Source organism: Carettochelys insculpta, chromosome 22, assembly GCF_033958435.1.
Source record: "Carettochelys insculpta isolate YL-2023 chromosome 22, ASM3395843v1, whole genome shotgun sequence".
NCBI lineage: Eukaryota > Metazoa > Chordata > Testudines > Carettochelyidae > Carettochelys > Carettochelys insculpta.
In genome coordinates this window covers 20,579,209-20,600,990 of record NC_134158.1, presented here as the reverse complement: position 1 = coordinate 20,600,990, position 21,782 = coordinate 20,579,209, and the positions used below count along the sequence as shown (strand labels likewise).

The following is a 21,782-nucleotide window of genomic DNA, read 5'->3' as shown; positions in this document are numbered from 1 at the left end:
AGGTTAGACAGACACCTATCAGGAATGATCTAAAGACTCTAGACAACGCTTGGTCCTGCCATGAGCACAGGGAACTGAACTTGATGGACTGCCGAGGGCTCTTCCAGATCTAGTGTTCTATGATTCTATGATTCCTGCCAGTTCTATGACTCTATGCCCTGGAAATGGTGTTTTAAAGTCTTGGAGCAAAGAGAGGGCACCAGGAAGTGATGTACCTGGGAGACATTCTTTTCCGGCAGGAGGTACCAGGTTCCCATCTTCCTGTCTGGCCATGTCTCTCATGCTTTGTATGCCAACTGAACACAACATGTATACTTTTAGCAGTGAGAGTAATTAACTATTGGAACAGTTCCCCAAGGGGCATGGTGGATCCCCTGCCACTGGTGGTGGTTTTATCCAGCAAAGGCATTTCTTCTAACAGTTCTGCTCTTGGAATTCTTGTGGGGCATGTTTCTGGCCTGTCCTACACAGTGGCCTTAAAAGCTATGTCTACTAAGCCTGAGGCTCTTCAATAGACTGCAAAATTGACAGGAGAGGAAATCTACAGGAAAGAACCAGCAGCAAGGAGGGGCTGGTGGTGGCTCAGTTTCTAGGGGTGGCAGGGGTCCCCCTGGATCCTTCACTGTTGAGATCAGCTGACCGTATGGTTCTCTCGTTAGCAATGGTGAGCCATATTTCATTAGCCAGGATATTAGCAAGTGGGTCTGACCCACAAAAGCTCATTTCCTAATAAATAAAGTTGTCAGTCTTTAAGGTACTCCAGGACGGCTTACTTTTCTTTTTACATTTTTTGGTGTGATACTACAGACTAACACGGCCAACCAGCTGAGATTGTTAGCCAGGAGAGTATCTTGTAAACTACAACTAGGCTGTAGACTATGCCTTGTGATTTCAAATGTCGTCAATTTGTTTCCAATGCTTCTGCTTGTTGCTCCTTCCGCCTCTTGGGGTGCTAAATACACACATACTTGATTTCATTGTACATCACCCATGAGCCATGTGGAAATCAGACACCCCTGCTCCGCCCCCTCCCAGAGGCCCTGCCCCATCCATCTTCTGAAGCCCATCCCCTTTGGCCTGAGGTCCTGCCACCCCTCATTCCTTCCCCCTCCAATTAAAACAAAAACTCCTAACCCCCAGAGCAGGGATTGTTACAGATAATGGCATGTTTTCTACCTCCTCTTTCAAGCTGAACTGTTACCACAACTTGTTCTGAGGAAGTGGGCAGGAGGGTGGTGAAGAATTTACAGCAAAAAAACATATGCTCGTAGTTGTCAGGGTATTTTGGGAAGGGTCAATTTGTTGTTCTCTACACCCACAATAAGCACCATCACCTACATCCCTAACAGGGCACAGAACCAGAGATGATACAGAAAAGTCGAGGGGAAAGGCGGCTCCCCTCACAACCCCTTGAAGAACTTTGGGATACCGATCGTAGTCACAAAATATGCAGTGCCTCGAGAAATACACAGAAAATGCATTTTGGCCACAGAAACCTGCTCTGATTCCCCCACTCTCCCCTATACAACGCAAGCAAAACATGGACCTCTGCTGGCTGGAGTTAGGGGCTCCAGTGGTGTAACTGGTGAGCACATTTTACTTCTAGAGACGTGGTGTCCAATACACTCCCCATTCACCACATGTGGTGAACGGGGAAGCGGATTGTGGTGAATGCAGCTCCGGGTGCTCGTGGGGTGGCTCGGATGGCAGCATGGTGGCTCAGGGGCTCGGGCACCACGTGGCTGGCTCAGGGCCTGGTGCCATGGCTCCTTGGGCACCATGTGGCAGTGGTGTTGGCAGCTTGGGGGCTTGCACAGGGGTTCCTTGGGTGCCATATGGCAATGGATGGTTGAGGGCCATGCCAGGCAGCTCTCAACTCTGGCAGCTTGGGGCTGGGCAGCTCTGGTGAGTCACCAGGGGTGAGGGGCGGGGTAAGGTGCCTGGCTGTGGAGGCAGAGGGGTAGGGCATCTGGCTGGGGAGCCGCAAGTTGTGAGCGGATGTCTTGCTTTTAGACACCACTGTTCTGGAGCAGTACTTGACTCAGCAATGCTGAGCTTGTGAGTTCAAGCCTCACCTGGAGCAGGGTTTTTTACCTAGAGAGGTGGTAGAATCTCCATCCCTGGAGGTCTGTAAGTCCCAGCTTGGCACAGTCTTGGCTGGGCTGATTTAGTTATGGTTGGTCCTGCTTTGGGCTTTCTTCTCGTGAAGAACGTGTGGAATGCAAAGCAGTTCAAAACTCAGACCAAAATCAGGTTATTCAGCTGCAATGTCAAAATCAGCACTTCTGTATGGAGCAGAAACTTGGAGATCAACAAAGCCGACTGCCAAAAGAACCCAGACATTTGTCATAACTGCCTCCGTAAAATTCTCCAGCTCCACCATCAATAACCAAGACCTGTGGCAATGGACTCGCCAACTTCCTGATGGAGAAGAAATCAGGAAGAGAAGACGGCAATAGATGGAACAGACCCTCAGAAAACCAGCCAAGCCTTAAGTGGGAACCCACAAGAGGAAAGGAAAAGAGGGAGCCCAAGAAACACCTGGGGTAGAAACCTGAAGGCAGACACGACAAAGACAGGATACACCTGCTCAGACAGGGGACGCTAGCGAACAGTCGTCAATGGCCTGTACTTCAAAATGTAGGTTTGAAGAGGCTCACCTACCTACCTGCTTTGGGCAGGGGTCTGGACTCGGTGACCTCCTGAGGTCTCTTCCTGCCCGAGGATTCGATGATTCTATTTTTATTTTGGCTGAACATTTCCTTTTTGCCCCCTCTCTGTCCGAAGAGCCAGCACCCTGGTCTTACCAGCCCCCAAAACCACATTTATATCAGGTGAAACCTTCCGCTCCACAGCGATTGCTGGGCTGTACAGAGAAAAGGCCCATGGCTCAACTAGGCAAGTCTTGTGATAACCCAACAAGGCAACAAGCATTTAGGATCCTCTTTAAGGGACATCCTTGAGGGAAGAGGAGAAAAGGGACAGAAGAATGGGGGTAGAAGCAGAGATACTGACTCTACAGAGCTAAATCTCCAGTGCTCCCCCGGAAAACGTTCTCTAAAAAGTTAGAGCTTCAAATAAGTTCCACGACTGATGCAATGACCTTGTCCCCCATCGCTTTACAAACACACCAAAGGCAAAAATACAACCCAGAGTAATTCCAGGGTGTTGGGATCTGGGGCAAGGAAAGGGACAGCGTGGTCCCCCTGGAACGAGCAGGAGGGGAGGCAGCTCTGGGTTCTGTGGTGGGCAACACGGGGGGTGGGATTCCTGGGCAGGGTGTATGCCCAGGAAGGCGGGTGGGGCTCAGAGCCAAGGAAGCCCCACTGGGTAAGTGGGGGACGTGAGGGGGTTTGCAGCCACAGGGGCTGGCTGGGGACACAGCAGCTCCAGGCTGCGGTGGGGGGGCCGCAGGCAGCAGCAAGATCATGCACTGCTCACAGCCTAAGCCCCCAGCCAGGCATCCAATCAGCTGGTTAGCAGCATGCCCACTGCCAGCAGCTCCTGTTCTATGGGTGGTGCACCTCCGCACATGCCCTGGTGCACTTAAAATTTATTCTGCCCATGGGTGGGAAAATTAGGGGGAACACAGCTCAGAGGGTGTAGGCCTGGGCACGAGCTTAGCTGCAGGGAGACAGCAGAGAGTTACTGCTGGCCGGTAGAGTCAGGGACCTGAGCCCCCAACTATGCCCCCTCACACGAAGGGTGGGTGGTAGCAAGGTGCTGCAGAGCCCTGGGGAAGCCTCATGGGTGCGGGGGGGAGGGGGGGCGCTTAGCTGACACTGCTATAGCAATAAAGCACCTGTGCTAACACTCCCTGTGTCCTCCAAATCCTGGGTCTTTACAGCTCGCCTGCAGGAGGAGCAGCTCTGGCTCTGGGACCCGGCAGGAGCATGGGATGAATTCTGGACCTGGCCATGCCAGTGAGCAAAGCCCCAGCCCTGCTAACTGCCTGGCCCCAGACACCCTGGCAACCCTCACACTCCTTAGAGATGCCCAGGGCACAGCTCAGGCCCCAGCACACAAATGCTGGTGGAGAGAGGCTGGCCTCCCCGGAGGTCCGATCCAGGGAGCCGGGGGGGTGCAGGGAGGTTCTGCTCAGTTCCCTAGTGAGATGCTGCTTTGGAACTGGCTCAAGAGGCAGCTCAAGGCAGGACCTCTCCAGGCACCCCACCAATGAGCTTCACAGATGCCCTGGGAACATTTCTTTCCCGCCACATTACAGCCGGGAAACCTGGGAAGCACAGTGAGTATGACCAGGGTACCATCAAATGGAGACTCAGAGGAGCCAGACCAGGCGCCCTGTGTCCCATCCCCTCTGCTCTAACCACTAGACCAGGAGTGGGCACACCCCAGCTCACAGGCTGCCTCCAGCCCGTCAGTCTTTTAAACCCCTGCTCTCGAGCTCCTGCCAGGGAGTGGGGTCGGGAGCTTGCCTTGCCCAGCCCCACTCAGCCCTGAAAGTCTGGGCAGCCAGAGGGTTTCACACACTGCCGCTCTCCCAAGCTCCGGCTCTACAGCCCCCATTGGCCAGGAACCACAGCCAATGGGAGTTGCGAGGGTGCTGGCTGTAGATGGGGTGGTGCACAGAGCAAGTGTGGATCTGCATCCGTGTGGGAGCTGCAGCAGTGTGTGGGGTGGGGAACAGGCCGCTGCTTCCAGGAGCCACTTGAAGTAAGCACCACCCAGACCCTGCCCCCCCTCAGCTCCCACCCCATCCTCCGGTCCCAGCTCTGATCCCCCTCCTGACTTTCAAACCCTTCCAGCCCAATCTACCTCACCCTCCCGTCCTCGCACCCCACAGCCACAGCCCTGCCTCAAAGCCCCCCGCCCGAGCCACACACCCCACTGCACTCCAACCACCTGCCCTAGCCTGGCTCTGCCTCCAGCCCCCTCAGCTGCTACAGCCCATCTGAGAGCATTCTCCAGCATCCCCTCCTGACTCCAGAGCCTGCACCCCCAGCTGGAGCCCTCCCACACCCCAAACTCTGGCCCCAGCTGAGAGCCCTGTCCTGGAGACCTTCCCACACCCTGACCTCCTCACTTCTGACCTCACTCCAGAGCCCGTAAGCACGTCACCAGAGAGATCACCCCTTTCTCCAGCCCAGCCACCAATACTGGGAGCATGCATGGCCCCCCCATACCATTTCCATACCAAAATGGGGCTCTCAGGGCAAGTTTGCCTACCCTAGACCCTGCTCCCTCTGCAGAGCTAGGGCTAGAACCCAGGAGTCCTGGCTCCCAGCTCTAACTACTAGACCCTACTCTTTTCTGGTGCTGGGTTTGAACCCAGGAGTCCTGGCTCCCAGCTCCCCTGCTCTGACCACTAGATTCCCTTCCCGGGGTGGGGACAGAATCCAGGAGGCCTGGCTCCCGCCCCACGCCCTCCAACCACTAGACTCCACACCCTCCACAGAGCTGGGGATAGAACCCCAGTATCCAGCCATGCACTACTCCCTTTCTTTGGCATTCCCCACTCCATGCCTTGGCAGGCGAAGCTGCTTGAACATATGATGCGCTCAGCCATCGAGCGTCCATCAGCTCTGGGCCCCATGCTTTATACCTCCTGCTAGCAGAGGCCAGAGTCCCCTCATGAGGGCTGGGCACACAGACCGCCCCCACCCCCAGCCATCCATTTGGTGCCCACCGTCAATATGAGGAAGCAGCCGGGCCACCCCCAGCAGCACAGCCAGGCCACCCCACTCCTCTGAAGGCTCCTGGGCCTAGCAACGTGGCTACAATCAGCACCACCTCCACGTTCATCTCCGTGTGCGGAACGTCTCTCCTTAGGGGCACCAATATGGACGTGATGCGCGAGACCACGAAAGTCATCCCGCACCTGGAGAGTGCGTGGTGGGGGTGGCACCGAGGGGCTGGGGCGTGGGAGGGGGCTCAGGGCCACAGCAGAGCCTTGGGGTGTGGGCTTGGGGGTGGGGGTCAGGAAGCAAATTGCCCCGGGGAAGACAGGACTGGCCCCAGCAGCTTAGGGCCAGGTGAAAGATGCCTCTCTACGGTAGCGACAGCTCCAGCAGGCAGAGCGGGAAGGGGCGCCTGTCCCATGACCGGTCCAAGCTACGCAAGGGCACCCTGTCTCCCAGCTGCAGCAGCTCTGGGGCAGCTCGAGGTTGGATGCTGTGGGCAAAGGAGGTCCCATACCCCAGCCCCAGCATGGAGCAGCTGCGTCCGAGAGAGGGACTCCCCTTCCTCCAGCCCCAGCATGGTTCTGCTGCAGCCAGGGGAGAGGCTCTTCTTTCCCGCTGCACCAGCTGCATGCTGGGGCCAGTGAGCCGAGGCATCGCTCTGGGGCCCGGCCCGAGCCCCTGTGTGGCTGTCTGACCACAGAACAGGGTACAGCAGAGAAGGCACGTGGGGCTGTAGCCCCAGGTGCGATCTCCCTCCCCCCAGCCCACCCCATACACACCCAGGGCTGCAGGGTGGAAGAGAAGCTTTTGCTGGATCCAACCCAAGTGTGTGGCTTTGAAGTAGCTTTTTCCAGAGGAGCAAAACCCCAGCGAGCGCCACCCACAAGCCCTCTTGCTGCTCAGGGGCCCAGGTATCTGGGGGAGACACACATGCTGGCCAAGCCACTCATCTGAGATCCAAGCAGCTGGATCAAGGACCGTATCAGTCTGATACAGCTGCCGTGGCCAACCCCCTGGTGGGGGTGGAGGAATGTCCGAAGCATCCCCCGGAGGCAGAGGAACATTGCTGCCCCCCAGGTAAACCGAAACACAGAGCAACTGGGCAGCTCCAGGCAAATCAGGGAAGGAGGCAATAGCCAACCCCAGATTTCCCAACCATCCTGGCCTTTCCCTTGCTGTTTGAACTCGGACTTGCAGGAGCTGGGGTTGTTTGGACACAGTGAGAGAGAAGGGACCTGCCTCCTTGTTATTCTCTGGAATATACAGCCCCGTGCACTGTTCTCCTCTGCGTGTAATCCCTGCCCATGCGCCAGGGCACACCCCGTCTGGTTACAGCCTCACAGGAGCGTCCAGTCATCGCACTTAGACCTTCACGGACGAAAAGCTCAGCCCCTCCTTCTCCACAAGCCCGAGCCTTCTCACCGCTCAGCCTAAAGGAGACGTGCCACATACCGTACAGGGTTTATGACCCACAGCAGGGCGGCTCCAATTGCGTCCAAGGCTGGAACTCACTTGAGGATAGACAGTAAGCTGCTGCTGCCTTTGACTGGCTGTAATTGCAATGGCTTTGCTGGGTGTCATAGACCCCTACACCCTTACGGGGGATTCTCCTGCTCTCAGAGTGACGGGGCTGCTCTCAGAGCAGCAAGGACTAGTCTCAGTGGCTTGAGGGGCTTCTAACATCTAACTACTGAGCCAAGGCTACAGACCTGTTTAGGCCTCATTCAGTCCCCGTCCCTTAGCACGTGCAGGTCCCTCTGTACAGGTGTAATGCTGACTGCCCTCAGTCACCAGCAATTGAACCTGTGATCAGAGGGGCTAAAGCCCTGTGCTCTACCACATGAGCTAAAGGCCAGCTGGCTCTCAGCTGAGGCTGTAGAGCAGGGACTTCACTCACCCTCATATGAGGTCTCAGTGCCTCTGGGTACCACACAGGGCATTCTGCAGGCTTTGTCCAGCCTGATTGTAAACCACACTCACGCCCCATCCCTTAGGCTGCACCCTCCCAGTCCAACAGACTTCATTCATTTTGCATTCCACCCATCTCATCCCCTCCATGCTGGCTGCAGGTGTTAGCAGTGCTGTCTAGGACAGAGCTGCGGTACAGCCCTTTAGACCCGCTCCTGAAGAGAGGTAAACCCCTCCTCTTGTTCCAAATTTTAGTTATGGATCTACATACACAGCTGTTTTCATATGGCTGAGACCTTCCAAAGCGGGTAGGATTCAGAAGCAAAATGTCCCCATCTTCACTGCAAAAGTTTCACCACCCCACCTCCCGGTGCAGACCATACAGGTGACTCCCCATGTGCAAAGCGGCAACGCTACATGCAGTGCAGCTCTGCAGAGTTGAAATAGTGGGGGGAGAATGGCAGTGTGCCGATTTCAGCATCCACAGGGCAGAGATCTGAATGACAAGAGCCTGAATTCACTGGCTGGGCAATCAATAGGGCACTGCAGTCAGCATGCCAGTGCCGATCTCAAATGCAGTGGAGTGATTGCACTGTATGGAGTGGCAGCGCCCCTGCAATCAAGATTGTGCCAAGTTGCTATAGTTTCCTGACAGCAGTGGACTGATTCCACTGACTGCAGTGCTCTGCTGATTGCATAGCTACTGAAATCAGCCCACTGCAGTGGAGATCTGCACTGAATTGCAATGACTGCAGTGCAGGAGACTGATTTCACCCATGATCCAGTCAGTCCTGCCTTGAAGTAGAGATTTGCCCTGAGTTGTTCTGGTATACCGAGTGCAGTGAACTGATTTCATAGATTGCACACTCAGTGAAATTGGCCCACTGCAATCAGGATCTATACTGACCTGCAGTGTAAACAGTGAATCATCACTGTACCACTTCAGAGAACATTTAATGGAGATGTGCATTGACTGATTTCACTGCATTGATTCCAGCTGAGTGTGCAATAGGGTGATAGTGCAAGACTGTGTCCTGGCACAATCCTCACTGACATCAGTGCAAGCTTGATTCTCTTACACCAGGGATAGATTTGCCCCATGTCCCATGGGACTGATTAACAGAAGTGCTGGCTACCAGGGCCACCCATTTATTTCAACTTGGGCTGGGAGTACCCAGCAGTTCTGACAGGCAGGCTCTGGAGCACAATGAATGACACCGACATCTGTGGAGATATCTGGAAATCCTCACCAAATTGGCAGCAGTGTACTGCGCTGAGCTGAAATGCACCGATTTCAGAAATCATGAGATAATTTGCCAGCGACTGCGGCACCTCCGCTGATTTCAGAAATCATGAGCTGATTTAGCAGTGACTGTGGCGCCTCGGCTGATTTCAGAAATCATGCCCCAGTTGTGAGCCGCAGCGGTGCCCCCCCCACTGATCTGCACTGATTTCTGAAATCGGGGGCTGCGGTGGCAATGAGCGCAGCCTGCCCTCTGGCTTGCCCCAATTTGCGGGTGCCCGCACTGCCCCAAGCTGGGGCTGCCAAGCCAGTTCTGGCAAACATAGACCTTACCAGAGCCAAACTGGGCCCAGCCCTGCCAGGAGATGCTGGGGAAGGGAGTCCCAGGTCACTTACTTCTCCGTCTCCTTCTTGCAGACGGCGTCCCCGCTGAGATCCAGCAGCTTCCGCTTGCAATTGAACTTGTCTCGGAGGCCGTCGCCGCCAAACTTAGGCTCCTTGTTGGGCACCTTGAACCGCCCAGGGGCAAGGAGGAACCCTTCCCTCTCCTTTCGGTTGTTGATGGTGTCCAGGTCATTCCGCACAGGGCCCTTCACCGCCTTGCGGCCCAGCCTCATCTGCCGCAGCAGCGCCAGGGCGGCGCACACCACCAGGGCCAGGGTCACCAGCCCCAGGGCGAAGGAAACGGCCAGGGCCACCGGGAAGGGGTCGTCGACTGCCAGCTGCCGGCTCCCAGCCAGGCTGGGGCTCTGCACCTTGAACTCACAGCTGGAGCCCATGTAGCCAGCCGAGCACTCACAGACGTGGCCAGAAAAATGGGTGTAGCAGGTGCCGCTGTTGAGGCAGGGGCTGGAGCCGCAGGCATCCACACGCATGCTGCAGTCTCTGCCGCCGTAGCCCAGGGTGCAGGAGCAGGTGTAGCTGTTGGCCCCGTCCAGGCAGGTGCCCCCGTTGACGCAGGGGTTGCAGGCGCAGTCGTCAATGTTGCGCTCGCAGCGGGCGCCAGTGAAGCCCGGCCGGCACTTGCAGAGCACCCGGCGGCCCAGGTCCAGGCAGAGGCCACCTAGGAGGAAGTGACGGAGCATGTCAGGCAGGCGGGGGGTCTGGCTGAGGAGAGATTTGGTGGGCATGGTCAGGAAGGGATGGGAGTCCTCTAGTTCAATGGTTCTCAGCCAGGGGTACCTCTACCCCTTGGGGTATTCAGAGGTCTTCCAGGAGGTACATCAACTTTGTTAACTATTTACCAAGTTTTACTACAGGTTTACATAAAAAACCTTGTTAAAGTTGTTGTCAGTGAGTGCAGGGAAGGGGTTAATCTTCCCGAGGTAACCTGAATCCCAGGTGAGCCAAAGGGGGCGAGAGAAAAATTAAACTGAGAACAATTGCAGTTCCCAGGGTTTTTTTGTCGCTGCCGGATTGCGGGGAGAAAGACCCAGTGGGGAGAGGGCTCCCAGGCAATTGGAAAAAAAATCAAAAACATCCTAACCCTCACAAAATCAGCCATAGAGGTGTAAGCATGAGGGAAATGTATAGGTAGCGCGTTTAGGTTATGGTTATTTTTTAAATCGGTTGGATTCTCTGCTCTGTATTTATTTTTGTGCCGTTGTTTGACTTGAAGTTTTTCCCTTTAACTTTTAAGCTAAATCCCAGAGAAATAGTTTTCTGTGCACGCAACCCAAGATTTACTTTTCTCTTTTTTGTGAATAAACTATTTATTTATTTATTTATTTTGCAGACAATTTGATTTGTGTCTTGAGAAGGGTCTGTGTACATGCCTGCCTTAGACTGAAAGGTGAGCTACTGCATTACAGTTTTTTGCATGTCTAAGCTCCCTCCTGAGTGGGGTTTAAGAGCTTGAGGTACCCAGAAGAGACTTAAAAACCCCTTGCCCATACACGGGCTTAGCCTCAAAACTTCCCAGGGTCACAGATTCCCTGACCCTGGTGTGGGGGGGCGGTAGTTCTGCGGGGCCCCACTTTCCGTACTCGAAGTGTGGATTGAGGAAGGAGCTCCAGACACCCAGGAAGACACACTTGGGATATCTTCCTGTAGGGTATTCCAAGCTCTTAAACCCCCCCTCAGGAGAGAGCTGAGACACACACAAAAACTATAATTCAGTAGCTGACCTTTCAACCTAAGGCAGGCATGTACACAGACCCTTCCCAAGACACAGAAATCAAACCACTTGCAAAAAAGAAAGAAAAAAAAGGTTATTTATTGACAAAACAAGAGAAAAGTAAATCTTGGGTTGCACGCACAGAAAACTATTTCTCTGGGATTTGGCTTAAACGTTAAAGGGAAAAACTTCAAGTCAAACAACGGCACAAAAATCAAATACAGAGCAGAGAATCCAACTGATTTTAAAATAACCATAACCTAAACACGTCTAACAATACATTTCCCTGGTACTTACATGTCTATGGCTGATTTTGCGAGGGTCAAGATCTTTTTGATTTTTTTCCAGTTGCCTGGGAGCCATCTCCCCTCTGGGTCTTTCTCCCTGCAGTCCGCAAAGACAAAAAGCCCTGGGAAATACAAGAAGTCCTGTGGCACCTTATAGACTAACAGATGTTTTGGAGCATAAGCTTTCATGGGCAAAGACCCGCTTGCATCTGATGAAGCGGGTCTTTGCCCACGAAAGCTTATGCTCCAAAATATCTGTTAGTCTATAAGGTGCCACATGATTATTGTTGTTCTCAAAGCTACAGACTAACACCACTAACCCTCTGATACTGGGAAATACAATTGTTCTCAGTTTAAACAGAATTACTTCACTCCCATTGACTCACCTGGGATTCAGATAACCTCAGGAAGATTAACTCCTTCCCTGCACTCCTTATGACAGAAGTTGATACAAATTTCACCCAATGACTTGTTCTTACAGACAGCTTTGGGTTTGACACAGCCAGATTTAAATACAAGATTTCTATTCTAATTCATTTATTTTATACTTTTATGGCAAACATGAGAAGGCAAAAGCAACTTGTCAGCCAGAGCGCATCGCAACATTTTTGTATTTTAAGGTCTGATTTTGGAAGCAAGTCGTTTTTAAAAAGTAAGGTGAAACTTTGGTCTTGCGCACGCCCATCAGGCTCCAGAAAAGCTACGCTTCTCTAGAATGGTCAAGCACCACTGCCCTGTGACAGTCCGGCAATGACTCCAGATATGTTTTCAGAAGTTCCAGAACGCTAGACATCCTAGGCCCACTACGCCGCAGTGTTGCAATGGGAGAAAAAAAAAATTGGGTGTCTGACAGGTGTGGGCACCAGGGGCACATTTAAAAAAAAATAATAGTAATACTAAAAAGGAAGAAAAGAAAGAAGAAGAAGAGAGGTACTTTATAACTAAAAAGTTGAGAACCACTGCTCCGGCTCAGGGCCCTGTTGTGCATGGGACATGGAGTTCTATGTATAACACGGAGTGAGGCCTGGCAGCACCCACCCCACACGGACACTTCCCTGTCTGGCAGGGCTCTGAGGGCAGCAGCTCTGCCTCCCAAGGAGTGAGCTGCTTGTCTTGTCTGAGGAGAACTACTAGGGCCAACCCAGGGGGTCCGAAAGAGGTGGTCTGACCTAGTGAACTCACAGTCCTGCCTGGGTGCTTCACACAAACATGAGACCAAGGCCTCTGGCGATCTGCTGTCCCTGATCAGAGGTGGGAGGGGGCAGCCAGAGTGGTCAGTGGCTCACCAGGGTTCCACTGGCGCCAGGGCTGGGAATAGAACCCAGGAGTCCTGAGTTCCTATCCACTGCCTGAGCAGGGAGTGGGGCTGAAATGACAGGACCAGCTGTGCCCATCCTTCCCCTCTCTTCTGCATCCCCACCTTACCTGCCTTCTCCAGGGAGGATCTCTGGCTCAGACATCCCACTGGCTCCCAAGCATCACAGCCGGGTTGCCAACAAGGGAGCCTGGTTAGGGCCAAGTGAAGTCCTGTGTCCTGCACACCAAGGGTTGCACCAGGCCCAGGCGGAGGCTGCTGAACAGCCGCCAGGTCTGAACCAGCTGCAGGGGGAAGGATCCCACCAAGCCAACCAGCTCGCCCCTTCCCTGGCTTTGACTGGTGGGATTAGCACCTTTCCAATGGAGTGAGAAGCTGTAACAAGTTCAGCCTCTCTAATCCAGCCCCCTAGGGACCTGACTGGTGCCGGACAAGAGAATTTGCTGGTCCAATGTCTAGCAGCGTTACTACCACTTCCAGGGCTGACTGGGTTCTTAGAAGACAATCAGGAGTAAATTACTGCTAAATAACAGCACAGAACACCAAGAGTCAGGGCTGGTGGCTGGAAACAAACTTTATGGGATTGTGGGAAATTTGGCCACACCCATAAGAAGTGGTCATCCAGCTCACTAAAGTCATGCCGGATTGTGGCTGTTGTTGGACGAGGGCATTCTGAATTAGAGAGGTTCAACCCTGCGGTGAGGCCACAGGAAGCCCTGCCCTGTCCCGTTCCATCTGGTGATGGAGGGCAGATGCTGCAGAGAAAGGTCTAACCACGCCCACACCCACCCCACTGCTACCTAACTGGACCACAGCATCCCCCTGGGAGAAGAGGGAACTTCATCTCGCCCTTGGTATTCCCCCCCAACCCTTGGGAAAACAATCTGATTGTGCCCCAAAGCACAAAAACCTTTCAGAGTCGTCCTCCATTGAACACGCCTCTGCCTCCTGGCCAGATCCCCAGCTGCTGCGAGCTGGCACAGTGCCACTGAGTGATGCTGATTTACACCAGGTGGAGATCTGGTCCCATTGACATCAATGGAACGACACCGTCTCGTACCATCTGGGGATCTGGGCCCAGTGTCCCCCAGCAGCGAGTCTCACTGGTATATGAGGCACTGTGGGTTTAATGCAAGCACTTCTGTTTTTAAAGTATCAGAGGGCTCACCCTGTTAGTCTGTATCTGCAAAAACAACAAAACGTCTGGCAGCATGTTATAGACCAGCAGATTTTTTGGAGCATCAGCTTTTGTGGGCAAAGACCCGCTTGGTCAGATACATGTCTATAAGGTGCCACGGGACTTCTTGTTCTGTTTTCAACGGACTGCATGAGTGCTCCCTTGGGAGGAATACAGCCCAGCAGCCTGTGCCGTCCCCCAGGGATCTGCAGGACACAGCCAAATCCCTACCTCTGCTCAGGATTCACAAAGCCACAGCTGGACTGCACTCATCCCCGGCAAACTGCAAGCCACAGTCAGACCTATCTCACCACCTCCCTCAAACCCTCAGTACAAGCCAGACAAGCCCCGCTTCATCCCACACCCCACAGCTTGACACCCCTTCTGTCACTATGGGAGCCATGGACTGCATGAGAAAAAGCTCGCCCAGCATTGGCTCCCCCAGCCCCGCAGATGATGAGGAGCTGGAGACACAAAGGTCATTGTCACTGCAAGCCCAGCTCACTGCAGGGCAGGACACAATTAAGGCCATAAGGGCCGAGATTGTTTCATTCGATGTCTGTACAGAGCCTGGAACAATGGGGTTCTGGGGTGCCTAGGCACTACCGAAATACACTTAACAGTGACAAAACTGTACAGCACCTGGCACAATGGAGTCCTGGGGCACATAGGTGCTTCAGTAATACACCTAACAATGACAACTAGGTACAGTGCCTGACACAATGGGCCCATAGTTGGGAATAGAGTTGTTAATACTCCTAATAGCACTCCAAATGCACAGCGTTCAGCACAATACAGGCCAGAGCCATGATTAGGGTTCCTTGGTGCCACCACCAGGCTCATTGTAACATTACATGGCCACATGCTTTAGAGTTCTGGAGAGCTGAGTGCTCATTCTAGTTCTGCTTGCTGGGCGACAGGTAATTCCGCTTGTCTCTCTAGTTCTCGGTACCCGACCTGTAAAATGAAGGATAATGACACCAACCGGAAAGTGCTTTGTGATGGGCAGATGGAAAAGGCTCTGGGCTGTAAATCCAGAGCCTCTCATGCTGGGTCCTGATTTGCACTGCTCTAACCACACAGATTTGGACCCCAGATTGGTCCCTCCTTAATCCCCTCTCTGGTTTTGTCTTCCTTGGTGGCAGAGTTGGCTGGATCTAGCCCCGTTCACGAATCGTCATTTCACCATCAGCATCATCACCAAAGGAATGATTAGACCAGACCCCAGCACAGGGGTGAAGGCTGCTCCTGGCTCCCCTGGAGCACTGCCTGTGTGTACTTGGGAGCAGCATTTGAAAGCACTGAGCCCTAACAAAGGGCTGCCTTTGAGCACAACACAGAGAAGAATGGCCAGATGCTATTCCATTTACAACCCAACCCCCTGGTCCCGTGGCTGGCTGATCCCTGGCAGAAAATAGAGCACCCCCAAGGCTGCTCTAATTTACCATCAGCCGAGGTAGAATTCCTGGCCATGCCTCCTATCCCAGGGGATACAATTCTGTCATAGAGCTTCTTATTCATAGCATCTTAGATTCCAAGGCGAGAAGGGACCATCACCACTATCTTGTCAGATCCTCCTGTACAGCACAGGCCACAGGACCTCGCTGAATTAATTCCTCTTTAAACTAGAGGAGATCTTTTAAAACAACAATCCAGCCTTGATTTAAAACTTGCTAGCAACGAAGAACCCACCGTCCCCTTCGGCGGGTTGCTCCGACGGTTAGTCACTCTGGCCATTGAAAACGGATGTCGTGTTTTCCAGCCTGAATTTATTCAACTTCAGCTCCCCGCCACCAGGTCACGTTAGACCTTCCTCTGCTAGAGTGGAGAGCCCATGACCAAACTGCTGCTCCCCAGGCAGGGACGGAGAGCCTGGGATCGAGTCACCTCTCAACCATTTCTTTGTTAAACTGCAGAGGTTGAGCTCCGTCAGTCTCTCACTACAAGGCAGGGTTCCCAGGCCCTGGATCATTCCTGCGATTCTTCTCTGATCCCCTCTGGATGACCAACATCCGTCTGCGCCAAACCTTCACCCACCTCCTGTGAGTACGCAAGTGAGAGCAGTGGGGCCAAACAGCCTCACCAGGCCTGGGGGCAAGGCAAGGGGGAGCCTGTTCTGTGCCCCCAAAAGGGGCAGGGCTGAGGCTCAGCATCCCTCAGCACTGTCCAGAGAGCACTGTGCCTCACCTGGCCAAGCCTCTGTGCTGCCTGGACCATGTTCACAGAATCACGGAATCATGGGGCTGGAAGGGACCGCAGGAGGTCATCGAATCCAGCCCCCTGCTTCAAGCAGGACCAACCCCATCTAAGTCATCCCAGCCAGGACCTTGTCAAGCCAGGACTTAAAAACCTCAAGGGATGGAGAATCCACCACCTCTCTAGGCAACGCATTCCAGTGCTTCACCATCCTCCTGGTGAAGTAGTTTTTCCTAATATCTAACCTACACCTTTCCCTCTTCAACTTCTGACCATTACTCCTCGTTCTGCCATCTGACACCACTGAGAACAGTTTCTCACCCTCCTTTTTAGAGCTCCCCTGCAGGAAGTTGAAGGCTGCTATTAAATTACCTCTAAGTCTTCTCTTCTGTAAACTAAACAAGCCCAAATCCCTCAGCCTCTCCTCATAGGTCTTGTGCTCCAGACCCTTAATCATTTCTGTTGCCCTTCGCTGAACCTGCTCCAGCAAATCCACATCCTTTTTATACTGGGGGGCCCAAAACTGAACGCAATATTCCAGATGTGGCTTCACCAGTGCCGAATAAAGAGGAATAACTACTTCTCTAGATCTGCTCGAAATGCTCCTCCTAATGCACCCCACTATGCCGTTAGCTTTCTTGGCTACAAGGGCACACTGTTTACTCATATCCAGCCTTTCATCCACCATAACCCCTAGGTCCCTTTCCATCATATTGCTGCCGAGCCAGTCGGTCCCCAGCCTTCCGCCCCAGGTGCAGGACTCTACACTGCTCCTTACTGAACCACATCAGATTTCTTTTGGCTCAATCCTCCAATTTATCCAGGTCACTCTGGATTCTCTCTCTACCCTCCAACGTATCTACCTCCCCACCTAGTTTTGTGTCACCCGCAAATTTGCTGAGGGTGCAACCCAGTCCCTCATCTAGGTCATTAATAAAGATGTTGAATAACACCGGCCCCAGAACCGAGCCTGAGGCACTCCGCTTGAAACAGACTGCCATCCAGATATTGAGCCATTGACCATTACCCGTTGGGCCTGACCATCGAGCCAGCTTTCTATCCATCTTACAGTCCAAGGATCCAATCCGTATTTCCTTAACTTATGGACAAGAATGTTGTGGGAGACCGTATCAAAAGCCTTGCTGAAGTCAAGATATATCAGATCCACTGACTTCCTCATGTCCACAGAGCCTGTTACCTCGTCATAGAAGCTAATTAGATTGGTCAGGCAGGACTTGCCCCTGGTGAATCCATGTTGGCTACTTTTGATCACTTTCCCCTCTTCCAAGTGCTTCAAAACGGATTTCTTGAGGATTCCCTCCAGTATTTTCGCAGGGATTGAGGTAAGGCTGACCAGGCTGTTGTTTAAAGGTCCCAGGGCTCTGGCCCCCTTTTGTACCACAGTACCCCAGGGCATTTGCCTGCTTTGCCTCCCGTTGGCGGGCCTGAGAGCACAGATGGACTGGTTGGATCCTTACCTCACCGGAGACACCCCAGCCAAGAAGAGCCCGCCTCGTTCTGAGCTCCTCGGGAGGCATCTCCTTCCCGCACAGCTCGCATGCCTCTTGGAGCCCTTCTGCATTCGCATGAGCAGCTTCCCGTCCACGCATTTGCGGTCACGGCCATTTGGAGGAACCTCCTCATCCCCTCCGAGATCCCCCATGCGGAAGACTAGCCCTAGCTTTGCAAACAAGTCTTCTGTTCAACTTCAACCTATTAATACTGCACCTGCAGTCAGGCCCATTGCGACGGGCACGTCACAGACAGCTCCTGTCCCACAGGATTCATGATCTTGTACACCAGTTAAGATTGGATTTTTATTCCCCACAAGAAGATCTACTTTAGTTTAAACCTGGACAGATTCAGGGGGGTCCTGAGGCCTGGGTTACACAGGTCAGTGACAGGTGACCACAACAGTGCCTTCAAGTCTCTGAAAGTGTGAAAGAGGAAACAGACAAGGAAAGGCTCTTGCCCAAGTTCACACAGCAAAGCAACCACAGAACTGGGAACAGACCTTTGGTCCCCAGAGGCCCAGCTCAGTGCTCTGCCCACTAGACCACACTGCCTATTGAGTGATTCTGCTCCAATGTGCAGCATAAGAAGTCCCAGTCGAGGGGAGGGGAGATGCTATTGTGTCACAGTCTGTACATTTTTACAGCTATTAGGTGCACCATAATGGCACTTCATTGTTCTGGGTCCCACTGTGTTGGGTGCTGCCCACTTTTGCTGTAATTACACACCTTACAGTAACAGCTGGGAGACCCAGTCATAGACCAGAACTCAATGCTGCCAGGCTTAGCACATCTTTGCTGCTACCAGGTGTATTACAGTAGCTCCTTGGCATCTGAACCATTGACCAGGACCCCATTGTGCCACGTGCTGTACAGTGTAATTGCGATTAGGTGTAACACCTAGGAGACCCAGTCATGAGCTATGACCTCATTGCACTATGCACTGTACATTTTGTTACTATGAGATGTGTTATGGTAACATTAAGGCAGGGCCCCCTTCCTGGCTTCCCAGGCCCCCATTGTGGCAGGTGCTGTGTAGATACATAATAAAATACGGTCCTCTCTAACGATGGTGTCAGAAAAGACATGCCAGGTGGATGGGGGTGGGAGGGTGAACTGGGAGAAGCCAGTGGTAATGTTCCACCAGATTTTTCAATTAATCAAAGTGCAAGGTATTCCAAAGGTGGCTTTGGGGCTCCCCTTCCTCTCCCATGTTTTCAGGGACTGAGGTGAAAAGGGAAGAGAAAAAAAATGAAACATCGCTCAAAACTGCACATTCGTTTTTTTCTTTTCTGAATTTCTTTCCTCCCTTTCCGGGGAGCTTGTGCAAGAAAAAAGAAAAACACAACAGACTACCCTGTGGACTTCGTCAGCGGTCCTCCTCCTTTCCAGACTCCTGTCCTCCCTTCAGGAGCCTGGCTGGACTTCCATCCCCGAGTTACACTTTCTTTAGAAGCTACATGATTGCAAAATGAGGCCTGAAAATGCCCAAGTGTCGCAGCCACATGGTTACTGACCCACTGCCGGCTGTCTCGTTTTGTCGGTCTGAAAGTTTGTATTGAACACGCCAGGGCTTTTTACGGAGCCTGTTATAAAACCAGGCAAACATCTGGATGAGCGGACGTACCCTCAGAAAGATACCGCGTGCCCCCAAAGCTACCCTCAGTGGAGAACCACGGCGCTATACCCACCACGGGAGAAAGGCCCTTGTTGTGTGTGCCTGAGAAATGGTTCAGTCGTATCACCAGCCTTTGGGGTGGCAAGAAACTGCTGCCTGACTGCACCCAGTGTATAGCTGCTTTACTAGCTAGCCCTCTGGCACTGATCTCCCTCAAAGGTGTAGCTCCACCCATCCCTGCCTGAGCATATAACCCTCTGGTGGACAGTGCTGCAGGGTGGGGCTGAAGTCCTTGGGCTTTGGCCCTCTGGCTGCGGCAGTGGGGCTCAGATGGACTCAGGCTTCAGTCCCTCCTCCTGGGGTCATGGAATCATTTTTCTTGGGGGGAGGGTGGTTGGTGCAATCAGAGGGCAACTGATTGGGGGGGGGGGAAAACAGCTCCACCCAGACCCCACCCCTCCCTGCCCCCACACCATCCCTGCACCACCCTCTCCCTGCCTCCCCTCTCCCCCCCTGATCAAGGTGGCCCAAGAGATGAGGGAGGCCAGCACCTCCCTCCCACCCGTCACCAGAAGGGTAAGCAGGGCTGCTTGCTCTGCTTCTCGCACCACCGCCGGTGAGTGGGGGGGGGGCACCCCTGCTGTGGGACCAGACCCCACACTAGTTCCCCTGCTGGCTGCTCCCTTCCTGCCCCCTGCATCTGGGGCCCTCCCTCTGTGTATGGCCCCAGGTGCAATGAAGTTTCAAAACCCCTGCAGTAGAGACACTGACCAACACAGCTGTTCTCAACAAGCTCCCCAGAAGGCCGCTCTCTCTCTCTCTCTCTCTCTCTCTCTCTCTGGCATTCAAGTTCCTTGAGCCAACTTAACTTAAACCCACTTTGCAATTCAGATCATCCACCTGGCCAGCTATTTCAGAATAGCTTAGCCCACTCCAAATCCATAGCCTGCCTTGTCCCAGAAGAGTTCGTTATGTACGCAAGACCCTGCCACCAGGAGTGTGCAGTCTAAATAGCCAAAGGAAAGATTATTACTAGCATTTTCAATTAATCACTATTAATTGACATTAATCAATCACCATTGATTGATGGGATTAACAGTCAAATGTGAATTAATTGAATGATTCAACAATAGGATACCAATTGAAATTTACTAAATATTTTTGGATGCTTTTCTACCTTTACAACACAAAATACGGTGCTTAATTTATGCAGGTTGAATGTTTCTAATCTGGAACTCTCTTGTCTGGCAACATCCGTAATCCAGCATGATTTTAGTTAGCTGGGCAATTACTTCTCATGGGCGTGGCCAAGATTCCTAGGGTCCCATAAAGTTTGTTTCAGCCACCAGTCCTGGATCTCAGCGTTCTGTGCTGTTATTTAGTTGTAATTTAACCCTAATTGTTTTCTAATGGCCCAGGAAGCAGAGGAAGTAATGATGGTAGCCAATACTGATCTCTCATGGTCCAGCAAATTCTCTCGTCTGGCACCAGTCAGAACCCAAGGGTGCTGGACGAGAGAGGTTCAACCTGTATTATTTTTATTACAAGTGTTTGCACTGTAAAACTGGACCATGAAAGAAATAGTCGTTTTCAGTTCTCCCCATACAAGTACTGTAGTGCAATCTCTTTATTGTGAATGCGCAACTCACAAAGGTAGAGTCTGGTTTTGTTTTGTTTCTGAGTGCAGTTGTATAACACAATGGAAAACTTTAGCATCAGTAAATCCACTCAGTCCTACTTTTTGTGCAGCCAGTCACTCAGCCAAACAGGTTTGATTACAATTTGCAGTAGATTGTGCTGCCTGCTTCTTGTTTACAAGGTCACCCGAGAACAGGCCTTCACATGACATCTTGTAGCCAGCATTACAAGGCATTCACAAGCCAGGTTTGCTACACCAGGGGCCAGCAACCTTTCTGTGGTGAAATGCCAGAATGTGACCTTTTGGCCTCTATGTATGGTCCAAGCATCGGAGATACTTTTTAAAGTCACTAATAATCCTATTTACAGAAGCATCATTAATAAATAAATGAAGATGCAGAGCTTTACTGTTTAGGTGGCCATTGGTGGTACTAGCTGGTCTTTTCTAAAACTAAAATACTCACCTGAGGAAGTGAGGAAACAGATTGTCAGAGCCAGACGTGTGCCCAGAAGCCACATGCCACAAGACAGCCCCAACAAGAAAGATAACAGAACACCACTGGCCATCACCTACAGCCCCCAACTAAAACCTCTCCAGTGCATCATCAGTGATCTACAACCCAGCCTGGAAAACATTCTCACAGACCTTGGGAGGCAGACCTGTCCTCGCCTACAGATAGCCTGCCAATCAAACAAATTCTCACCAGCAACTATAGACCACAATACAGTAACTCTAACCCTGGCACCAATCCCTGCAACAAACCTCGGTGCCAACAAACCTCAGCCCACATATCTACACCAGAGACACCATCACAGGACCTAACCACAACAATCACACCATCAGGGGCTCATTCACCTGCACATCTACTAATGTAATATATGCCATCATGTACCATCAATGCCCCTCTGCCGTACGAATTGGTCACATTGGACAGTCTCTGCATAAAAGAATAAACGGACACAAATCAGACATCAGGAATGGTAACATACAAAACCCTGTAGGAGAACACGTCGTTCTCCCTGGACACTCAATAGCAGATTTAAAAAGTAGCCATCCTACAACACAAAAACTTCAAAAACAGACTCCAAAGAGAAACTGCAGAGCTTCAATTCATTTACAAATTCAACACC

At 52.4% G+C, this 21,782-nt stretch overlaps 1 protein-coding gene across 2 annotated transcripts in view; it reads right to left on the bottom strand.

The window, feature by feature from the left end:
• DLL3 (delta like canonical Notch ligand 3) overlaps window positions 1–21,782 on the bottom strand; it is a 356,208-nt gene that overhangs the window by 259,708 nt on the left and 74,718 nt on the right. For both annotated transcript variants that reach the window (XR_012648465.1, XM_075016362.1), the window contains exon 7: window positions 9,190–9,856. Coding sequence is in view for 1 of the 2 variants with exons in the window: in XM_075016362.1 (XP_074872463.1) it covers window positions 9,190–9,856 (667 nt within the window). In the remaining variant the exon portion in view is untranslated. The remainder of the gene's footprint in view (window positions 1–9,189; window positions 9,857–21,782) is intronic.